This window comes from Uloborus diversus, chromosome 6, assembly GCF_026930045.1.
Source record: "Uloborus diversus isolate 005 chromosome 6, Udiv.v.3.1, whole genome shotgun sequence".
NCBI classification, from domain to species: Eukaryota; Metazoa; Arthropoda; class Arachnida; order Araneae; family Uloboridae; genus Uloborus; species Uloborus diversus.
The window spans coordinates 90,286,910-90,298,849 of NC_072736.1; the positions used below are offsets into that span (position 1 = coordinate 90,286,910).

The 11,940-nt window shown below is 32.6% G+C and overlaps 1 protein-coding gene across 1 annotated transcript; it reads left to right on the top strand.

The window, feature by feature from the left end:
• The first annotated feature begins 4,980 nt into the window (after positions 1–4,980).
• LOC129224538 (immediate early response 3-interacting protein 1-like) lies at positions 4,981–10,735 on the top strand. Its single transcript, XM_054859010.1, has 3 exons — positions 4,981–5,204; positions 6,301–6,399; positions 10,600–10,735. Exons 1-3 carry the CDS (start codon positions 5,114–5,116, stop codon positions 10,653–10,655), a joined length of 246 nt encoding a protein of 81 aa, XP_054714985.1. The 5' UTR covers positions 4,981–5,113; the 3' UTR covers positions 10,656–10,735.
• Positions 10,736–11,940: the final 1,205 nt, after the last annotated feature.

Consider the following 11,940-nt stretch of genomic DNA (forward strand, 5'->3'; position numbering starts at 1 on the left):
TAAAGAGCATTTTTTCCATAATTTATGTCAATTCTTGTCTCTATACAGTATTATAATTTAACTCAAAAATTTTTGAGTTAATTAAAATGAAAGTTATTTGGTGTTGAAGCTTCAAAGTTGAGGTCTGTGTTTGCTCCCACCTTTTGAGAACTGCCCATGAAATAAACTAAATTGGTTTTATTTTTTCCGATTATCATTGAAAATTAATTTTCAAATAATACACTTGCAAGACTTAGTTATGTGAGAAACTATTTGGTCAGTTACAATGAGATAATCACACTCAAAATTTACTTTAAAAAAAAAATGGATTTTACCATAAAATAGTAAACAAGTGCCTCTGATTGATCAAGCAGATAGCACTCCCTTTACCTTTATTTTCCTAAATTTTTTTCTAAATGAAAATACCAAAAAGCCCCCTCCCCTTTATCCAGCATGAACTATCATCAATTATCATTGGGAATTACACAGAAATAGAAGAAAAAAATTGCAAGCAAATGAACCCAACGCAAAAACCGATCCAATCTCTCACATGTGTGAAAACTGCTCATTTGCAATCTTAAATCAGTACATTTGACTTAATTTTGACTCTTTCAAAATATCTGTTTTGGCTTCCGTGGTATTTTTAAAATCGCGCCATTTTCAAAATGGCGCGGTCGATTAATACCTGACTTTTGCAAGTCCAAATAAAAAAAAAAACCCATCAGAAAGAGATTAATTACTAGAAACAGGACAAGCTTAAAGTGCTTTTGTATAAAGTTCAAGTATTCATAAGCAATTTCAGAAGAAAAATGAGTGGTGAAGTTCAGAATTTTGTGTTCAGCGCGATCGGGAAAATTTTCGCCATTTTTTTTCTCCTATCCTGTTATTGGGGATTCATGATTTCCAAAAATAATTCTGGTTACATGAGTGCAAAATAGATATGCTTTTACTGTACAAGTTGTCTTTTATTAATCCTGAAGATTACACTGAAACCACACTCTTACTTTTAGTCTTGATTGCTGTTTTCAGGAAAGATAAAAGTTGAGGGAGAGCTTGTTCTTAGAATACAGTTTACAGTACAATGGACTATTTATGAACCTGCAATATTTTGCTCCCTGAGCTCAGCCCAGGAGATCACTGTAAGTTCCAGTCTTATCACTAATAAAACTCCATTGACTGGTCAACAATAGGGGTGTGTTAGAATAGCTGATAAAGAGATAGGGTCATTTTAATTCGTTTCTGCTGATTCTCCTGGCTATTGAAGCTTAAAAGCAATTACTAAATGGATCTTCAGCATTTTCCAATTTTTTTTTTCTTTTTTGTTTCTTATCTTTTGGGTTTTCTGGGTCCCCAGGACCCGAATTATCGCGGAAGTTGCGTCCCCTTTCCGCGAATTTGCGTAAAAAACCCGCTATAGCGCGTAAACGTGAACCCTGGAAAAGCATAAGCAGAGGAAATGACAGCAAATGAAGCCAAATCTCTCTACTATGTGCCATTTAGAGTTTCCGCATCTGCACATGCGAAATACTTCTTGGACTGCGGGGGAAAAACAACTTAATTTAAAACTTAAATGCACCAATATTACCATGCATCATAATCATACTGGAATAATACACAATGCATTGTTTTTTCTACTTTTTCAAATATCAAATTGCAGTTGGTTCTCTATTTAATAACATTCTATTGAATGACTTTTATAGTCCCAGATACTCCACTGCAGTTTTAGAAGCATTCTATTTAAGTACGATTTTTTTGTGGTCCCCTGAAATTCGTTAAATAGAGTCAACTGTATTGTATTTCTCATCTATTTCTAATTAAATCATTTATTTAATAGTTTTAATAGGTTAACAAGCTGTTTTTAATAGCTTACTCTGTTTAACTTGTTTCGAACACAAATCAATAAACAATCAAAAGTTAGAACACATGGGAAAAAGTTCATGTAGGCTTGTGTCATTTGTCAACTTTTAAAGTCTAAAGTTGTATGATTTTCTACTTGATTACCTCTACAGATGAAAACCCTTGAAATATTGTACAGATCCATACTTCTGTTGATTCAGTTGTTACTCTTCAGGCTCAGGCTAAACTGAAAAGTACAAGCAGAGGAAATGACTGAGAGTAAATGAAGCCAAATCTCTCTACCATGTACCATTCAGTACGGAATTCAGTTTCTGAAGCTGCACACCCAAAATACTTCTTTAACTGTGGGGGGAAAAAACAACTTAATTTAAATCTTAAATGCAACAATATTACAATGCATCACAATGGAATAGTACGCAATGCATGAGTTTTCCCTGTTTTCATAAACAAATTATTATATTTCTGTTGTCTATTACACCAGGTTTCTACTTACTCAGATGAACAATATAGAATAGCATCCAAAAGGAGAACAATTATAATAAATTAATATGAATTTCTGCCTTCTGTGCTTAGAAAAAAATCAAGAATACCAAATATCAAGCGGGGAAACACTTTGCACACGATGCATTTTAACCTGGAGTGCTCGCAGACAAATAAGATAAACACACCAGTTGTGATCAGTGCTTCAATAGAGGCCACTTCAAGGTTCATACTTTATAAAATAGGATTCCAGGTCTCCCAATGGATTCAAAAGTGCATCAAACATCATTTACACCTCAATACGAAATATTAAATACATTGTCACATTTTACCGGCATCAAATCATATTATCCACATGCAAGGCGGAGCGAAACAATTTTGTAATAGATTAACTAGGTGCATCAATTTTTAAATACATATTTGATTCTTTAATAATTGAAGTTTTCAATACTGTTTTTTGGGCACTCATCTAGTTCTTTTGTGAAACATAAAATAAATTTAATTATTTAAATTTGCCTTACCAAATTATCCTTGGGTACTTTCCGTTTGTTCATGCAAGTGAAACCATTGCAGTCGCCTAACGTCATAGTTGCCATAAACTCCAAGTCAAAATCACCAACGATTTAGCTGTTATTTACATCCACTCGACAAAATGCTGTCCATCTTAAGATAAAAGTAGCCTCACAAAAACGGGACCAGTAATGCATTGCCATGAAAAGAAAAAAGAAGCCAGGAATATAATACCAACATTACAGTGCAACAAGAATAACACAGTAAAAGAGCTATAAAAACATTATTGAAAAGATATTACATGAAGCAATTAGCATTAAGTATAAAATAATAACCCATAGCTATTTTAATTGCCTGTTGAGCTGTAGGAGCTCTTAGTAGAGACGTACCGAGTACTCGGTAACTACTCGGTACTCGGCATACTCGGCCAATTTGCCGAGTACTCGGTACTCGGCCAAATTTTGATCAGATACTCGGCCAATACCGAGTAGTTGCAAAAAATTGAATATTGTCCAAGACAAATATTAAAATTTATAAAAAAGCGCAAGCATAGTTAATATTCTGCAATCATTTACAAGTCAATTTTAAATTTTGAGAATAATGAAATTTTTAATGCTTTAATGGAATAAATCTTTATTTTAATGTTCCCAAAGTTAATAAAACTTATTTATTAAAAATTGTGGAAAAAAGGTAAGTATAAAAAATACGGAAATTTTACATTAAAAATAGATTTTTGCTTCAAACAAAAATTAGTTATAAGAAATATAAAAATTCCTTTGCTTAAAAAAAGGGAAATAAAACAACGTTAAAAGCATAGTGCAGGAACACTGCAGACATGTGTTTTGGCTTTACAGGGAATTCTTTTTTCAATGCACAAAATGTGAGCTTGTAGATTTAAAGGCATCCGACAAAAGTCGGATTTTTTTGTCGAATGTCTTAACATTCTTTAGCTCACATTTTATGCACTGATAAAGACGTTTCTTGTAACGCAGAAACACGTGTGTGTAGTGTTCTTGCACATTTGCTTTTAAAAATTATTTATGTTTGGCGGACTAGAACTAAAATAAATTGGTATAGTTTGTCTTAATTCCAACTTGATCAATCATATCTTTTATTTATATATTTTTAATTTTAAAAAGAATTTTTTTGTAAAATTTTTGACATAAACAAAATTTTTTAAATAATGCAAAATTAAATTTCAGCAGGAGTTTAGTTATAAAACTTTTATATGGACAAAGAGGTCTATACTACTATTCCAATAAGTTCAAAATTGATCACGTGTGTGTCAGTGGTTCTTCTTAAAACATAATTGGTACTTGTTAACTCGGCCGAGTAGTGAAATGCCGAGTACTCGGTAACTCGGTACTCGGCCGAGTAGTGAAAGGCCGAGTACTCGGTACTCGGCCAAAGTGCTACTCGGTACGTCTCTAGCTCTTAGTATAAAAAATGGCAGTTAATGCAACAAATGTATCATCAAACAGAAAGCTGCATTTATCTTGATTAAAAATACACCAAACCGAGGTCCCAAAAATAACAGAAATCTTCTTTGGTGACTAAATACAGTTCATAAAACCAATCATCGGCAAACTTAGGCTCATTAATGAATTCAGACACATTTTGAGCAATGTAGTCATTTATTACCTTATAAAACAGCTAATATATGCAACGTAGTATTATTTTTTTTAAAGAGGAAGCAACTTGTAAGAAAATTAGATTAAATTTCTTACATGTCAGTTCGGTGTACTGGTCAACACACAAAACTTATACTCACTTGGATTTCCTTTCATTTTTGTCTTCTTTCCTTTTTTTGGCACTCTCGCCCGCCAAAAACATTGGTGTATTTTAATTTGTTCAAATGAAGAAAACTTCGCCCCTACTTCAAAAATCATTTCTCCATAATTACAATAATTAGATCATTAAAATACTATCAACATGGGAAAGAATGCTGAGAAAAAGCACGAGGCGCAGCAGTTGCTGCCAAAAAACAACGCGAACGTGATCGCCAAATATCGAGGACGTCTGAAACCACGCCAAGTTACTTCAAAGGTTGCTAGAAAAATCGAGGAGTAGCAGACACTTCCTATGAATTTATCTGCAGTTCTAAAAATTAAAAGCAAACGCTCAACTAGCTGCGACCGTACAGATTCAGTCATGGATACGGTTTCGGACAGTTTTCATTTGTTTACTTAATAAGACTTTTAAATGTCGTGTCATTTTTGTCTTAACTTATACAGTATTTTCTCTCACTTCTATCTACTTCATTGAGCACCTTCCAAGATCGTCAAACATGGCTGTTACTTTGTATAACTTATTTGAGGCGACATTGTTGTGCATCAATGCTATTGCAGTTTTACACGAAAAAAGGTTTTTAGACAAAGGTGTACATTTTTTTTTTTTTTTCAATTGTGTCCATTTATTTTCGTTGAAAGTTTTAAATGGGAAATTATCATTCGTCAGAATACTTGGTTCTCAATACTTAGAATTCAAAGTTTTTTACCTAACTAATCAAAACAAGGCTCAAACTATTTTGCTAAAATTCATACCGTTTAGGAAAGTTTAAATAGTTTTTTCCCCTCCCTTTCTTTGTGTAAAAATATGTTGGCTTCAAGCTCTAAGGTGTGCCACTACCTTTGCCCCCCCCCCCCCCGGGAAAAATTTGACATAAGGCGACTGCGTTTAGTTTAGATGCTTCCCAACCTACGACCATGGACGATATGAGGCCAGCAATTCTGATATATGTGGGGCCTGTTGTCATGTCCTGGAACCTTCCAAAATAAGTGATTATCTTCATTCAATATTAAGAATAGTTATTGCAACTTTAGAGCCTAGTAGTCGAACACTAATTTCAAAAAGCAGATGACTACCTCATATTAGTAAGATTTCTCACAAAATTCATCTTAATCGGAGGTACAGCCTTCGCGTAATAAAGGTTTGGCACCGCTGGTTTAGAAATTTTTTTTATTTCAATTGCAGGTGTTCTCGAAATTATATTTTTTCCTGTGAAAGGTTTCAATAGCACAGGCTCTTAGCAATTTTTCTGACCATGTACCACCAATTATTGTTTTTTTTTTCTTTTTAAACTTTAGATAGCTGTAGTTTATTCCCTCCCCCCCCCCTTTTCCAATGTACATCTTTACTGCTGAATTCCATTCTTTACCAAGGAACAATTTTAAAAACTACGCCATCTAACCAACTAACCTAAATGTTATTTTAGTATTTCCCAACCAATCTGGTGATCTATTAACTCATAAACTGCAATCAATGTTTTTTTTCCATTTACTCATTGCTATAGCAACTTCTCACTTAAACAATGTTGATGGATGATCTATAAACTTATTAGTTATGATTGAGGGCGAACCCTTGCACTATATAAAGATTAATTTCCTGTTCAAACGATGTTATTGTCTTCCAAACTATGTTGTAGTTTAATGTTATTAATTTTCTTTTTTCTTGTCATACAAATGAAATTTTTAGTTGGATGGGGCAGAGGCCAAAGTAGAGGATTTGGTGAAGAACCTGGCGTCAAAGGACAACTAATGAATTTAATTCATTCTGTTAGGACAGTCATGCGAAGTAAGTTTCTCATTTTAGCAGTTACAAGTTATGCATTGTATAAATACAGAAGTATTGTATGTAGAGATGAAAATCGTCAGAGATATAGCTTAAAACCTGCAGTTAACATAATATTCTCCATTTTTTGTGTAGAACAACCTTGATTATTGGTACTATAGTTAAGAATGAAATTATGGGGGCAGAGTGAAACATTTAAGATAACGTACCTGTTTCAACATAAAGAAATTGGAGATTTGATTTCAAAATTACAGTACATCAAGAAAGAGCAATCTTTATATATATATATATATATATATATATAAAACTCACATTGAAACCTCATTTTTCATTCTTGGTAATATATTTACACTCAAAAAAAAAGGGAAAATCTATCCTCCTGCCCCCCCCCCTTTTTTTTTGCAATTGCCAAAGTGAAAAATAAAATTTTTTCTAATGTATGTTCCATTTGATTCATTTAAATGTTTTTCATCAAATCAATGAATAAGCAAAAGAAGAAATGACAAAATGAATAATGAAACAGAAAATAAATAAATTATTTAATTTTTATTTGAGAAAAAAATAAATGAGCAAATCAAGTAGTGAATGTGTAAGAAAATAAGTGAATGAATGATTAAATAAGTGAATTATTCAATGAAGTTACTAAATAAACTAATTTAAATGAGTATAAGTGACTGGCTGACCCATGCAAAGCATTCACATTCAACAGAAGGAATTCAAAAACCCAGTTTTTAAAATATTTTTTTGAATAACCACAAAAACACGACTTGGTTATTTTTTGGCAATAGCAATGAAAAAGTTGCTGATTGGAGTGAAAATTCTCTTACTTTTCAAGTTTGATGAAATTTTAAAGAAGTTATGGTATACCCACAAAAAACACCTTTGAGAAAAAATATATATATGATACTGCGGTTTACTGTGTTGAAATAGTTTTCTTTTCTTCTGATTTTAATGCAACGGTTTGAAATGCTGCTCCCAATGAGTTAAGACTATGTATTCATAGAAATTTGAATCAGAATTGAGTTCAGGAAAATTAGTCGTTCAAAAACTACATTTTCTGGCCTATGGGAGAATCTATCCTTTGACTTTTGAATTATTAGCAGGACTCTCTTACCAACTGAGCTTTCATCTCAATATGTTATCTTGCTACTATTATATATGCGAAAGTTTGTCTGCATGGATGGATGTTTGTTATCTGTTTGTTGATGGATGTTTGTTGTTGCTGTACATTCCCCAGAGATTTGCCAAGTTTATAAAACTACGTAAAATGTTTGCTTAATCTATATTCATGAGATATGATTTTTAAATATAATCATATCAGGAAAATAATCAGCCAAATCCATGTTTTATGTGACAATCTTGTGCAAAAATCATCTTACTACTATTATATATGCAAAAGTTTGTCTGGATGTATGGATGTTTGTTACTCTTTCACGCAAAAACTACTGAATGGATTTTGATGAAACTTTACAATAATATAGCTTATGCATCAGAATAACACATAGGGTAGTTTTCGTCCCGTTATGGGGGGGCAAAACCCACATGGGAGGCGATAAAACACAATTTTTGTATAAATTATCTAATATGGGGATGAAAAAATACTTGCATATATTAACATTATGTGTCCATCGAAAGCTCTAATTTTTCTGCTGAAGATGGCACGTTTAAATTTCTAAGTAGAACAAAAAACAAGTTATTAGCTTTTTAGTTCCCTGTTCGAAGGCTTTCCTCAACCCAATACAGTATTTAGTGTATCATCTCAACTCCCCATCCATAGTGACAATTGTTGTATTATTGGCTATCTTTGCTTTTCGTGACCGTTCAAGGCTTTTCTCAAGTCAAATCTTGCACAAATCTTAAAGTAAGATCTTTGTACAAGATTGGCAAATAAATACATGGATTTGACTGATTATTTTCCAGTGTAACGCAACTTTGAGGCAATTATAAGGTATTTTTATTGGAGTTCACTGGGTAGGTGATCGACCAGCAGGAATCTCGTCAAACTTTTTTGCTGAATCATTTCAATGCCTAAGGCATTTGGCAATTTTTTTCAATTGTCGCTGGTTTTAAAGCTAAATACTACGCAATACTGTTTCTCGATTTTCAACAACCAAAATATCGCCATTTCATTAATATTTCTTTCTTTAAATAATTTGTTAACATGTAAAACGATCCGCCAATTAAATTAAACAAATCCATAAACAGCAGAAATTTGCGCACAATTGCAAACAATTTCTAAATTTTACCACTTATTTTGTAAACATTTCGGGTAGCATTTTATGGTCACCAGAAGTATCTCATTATTTGGCAACACTATCTCTTCGATGAAAATCAGTAACACAGTTTTACGAAGTAGGGAGGGGAGCCTTTTCCAAGGTATCCCAAAATGATTACCACAAATTTGGTAACTTTTTAAATCACAATAAAGGAGTCTTCGCAGTTTCGCCGACACTTTATTTACCCCCCCCCCCCCTGATTTTCAGTTTTAATCATACCCTTTAATACATTAAAGAGGAGAGGCAATTCGATTTGTCGGCGAAACTGGGGAAAAACCATTTTTTGGTAACTATTTGACCTCTGCCTGTGTTGACCATTAACTTTAATCGATTGAAAAAAACTGCATCAACGTGAGCGAAGCCGCGGGTAAAAGCTAGTACACTATAAAGCAGTAAGTAATAAAGCAACAACATTAATTGAAATTAATGCCTCTATTTCTTTAAAATAGTTTTAAAAAGTTGATGATTTACTATGTCAAAATTACTGTCTTGTTTCCTGATTTAAAAGAAAGCATGCAAATTTTGCTTTTTAGAACATTCAAATCTAACTGTCCTTATAATTTTGTCCATATGAAACGGCTGTCTAAACTCAAACTTCCTTCTATGTATAGGAAATTCCTTAGTATTTCCAGTAAAAATTGTAAAAAAAGTTTCATTAAGCATAAAATTCGCATAACGTTCCTACCAAATGCAGAGGAGATTAAGTGGTTTTCATGGGCCCCCATATGTAAAATTTTAAGGGGGGGAGGGCTCAGATATTTTCCCCATGGTTTAGCAGGGTTATTTTCCCCCATGGAAACCGCTTTCAGTACAGATTAGAGTCATTAAAATTCAAAATTTTTAATAACTTCTTCATTAATGATAGGAAAAGAAATGTTTTTGCAAAGAAAGAAGTACTAAAAGAAAGAATTCTAATTTTTAAGGAAGGGGAGCTTGAGACCCAAACTTGCCCCGCCCCGATATGGGCACCTATGGTGGTTTTTTCCTTCTGTCCTTATAATTTTGACCACCTCTGTAATGTGCATGGGCTATGACAACCTAGGTCTGTTATCGCTTGTCAGAAATTTCTACATTCAAATTTTCTGGACGTTTTCGTTATTTTAATAAAAAAATTTCAATTGTTAAGAAAAATTCAATCTGTCTGAGCAGTTCAAAGTGCCGTGATAATTCAAGTTTCACTATATAGAACCGTCATAAAATCAGGAGCCATGCAACATTAAGATTATTAGCCATAAGTTCAGGACTGTGAAAAAGTTACAGGATACATGGAGTGTTGTGAAATCCAGGTGTTGTGATAATGAAGTTTGACCGTACATGTTAAATATATCTTTTAAATGAAATGTGAAATTAAAGGTAAAGCTTAACAAATGCTTGAAGTTACGAGACAGGGATGACAACAATTCACTGTCTGGCAGTAAAATTTAAAATTAATGCTACATATCAACCTACAAATCTTGGTTAGCAAACTGAAAACATATTTGTACTTTTTTTGAACTAGTATTTAATATTGTGAGTTACATTGCTAAATCTACAAAATCCTAAAATTCATAATATTTATGGTCCCAAGCTGTACCAAAATATTGATCTGATAAATTGCTCTCCTATTTCACCCTTCCCCCCCCCCCCCCCCCAGGCCCAATTGCGTTAGGAAGGGAAAAGTTCGTTTATAGCTCAATGCAGTTAGTAATGATCACAACCCACCTACTTATTTTTCCATTCTTCCAATTTCTTCAGGCAAATAGGAACAGTTTATATTCCGACAATTAAGAAGCCAACATCTAAACAATTATGTTTTGCTTAAATTTTTTATCAAATAATTACATCTGTTACTGACCTATTTTTATATTTAAAAATTTTTCATTTACTCTAAAACTTCTAAATGTTTACTGTATTGCATTTTGTACAATTGTATTTTTTTTTCTTTCAGTTCCATTGATATTTCTGAATGCAATAGTTATAATCTTCAAACTAGTTTTGGGATGACTTGTGTTACATTAAGAATTTGTACATAATTTTCCATACAATTTTAATGTGGTTTTTTAAATAAATTTCATGTATTGCTAGTTTACCAAAAATGTTTTCTTGTTGAAGATCATGTCAATTATCATTGCAACCATATTAAATTCATACAGATTATGTTTTCTTGGGGGGGGGGGGGGAAACACCCCTAGTTACTCCATCATCCACGCTAGTAAAAACAGTATGTAGCCAAAAGTACTTTCAAGTACAACTAAACCTCGTAAACCCGTTAACGCAAAACTCATGAGATTGGTAATTATTTCATGTTAAACTAATATTTGGTATTCACATATGACCACAAAATTGATTAAACTAGGGTTGGTAAGTGGGACTCCTTTTGAGAATAGTTCATTTTTGACACCTCATACAAAAGTTTCGAAACAAAAAAATTTAAACTTTTTGTCTTATTTTATCTTGGACATTATTAATAAACAAAAGTTCATCATTATTTTCTAAATGTAATGGTTTAAATATTCTTAACGATTATATTTTTAAAAAAATTGGTTGGGTGTCCCACTTACCCCATAGTAAGGGGTAAGTGGGTCACCCTCCTTTTATTCAAATTTAAATGATGCATATCTAGAAAAAGGGTAAGGGGGGTTACATAATAGTATGTAAATTTTTAGTGTGAATTATTTTTTTGTATAATCATCCATTTATGAGATATTTACTGTCTTTTAAATCTATCATAGAAAAGTTTAAAAACAAACATCAAAACAATTTCATTTTTGAAATGTATTGAAACACTACAGGTATACATTTACTTTTACATATAAAGGTGTGTTTTTAACGTAATGCAGTTGATTAAGATCAATTTGAGTAAATTTGTCACAACTATAGAAAGAAATTGGAAACACTAATTGACTGCATCTATGTAAAGTTGGCTAAGGAAGAACCATTCACAGGCCAACAAAAAAAAAAATTTTCTTTGGTGCCCAGAGTTTGAGAACTGATTTTAGATATGTTTGGGGCTTTGAATTGAAATATGCAATTAGATTTTCACTAGCAGCTTTACTTTTTAAAATAAAGGCTGCTGTTTTACCCAAAATGTGCAGTTTTATCCCCATTTTGCGCACTTATAAAGCAAGTGTAGGCTTCTTAAACAAGGATTGCTTTTGGCATATTTACCCTCTTGTCAGCATGCAGTCTAGAATTAAAAGGAAAATTCACCAGATGCAGTAAAAGTTTGAGAAGTTTAGTAATAACGCTTCAACAAGTTAAGGTCAATTTGTAAGTTCTTGGCTTGCAT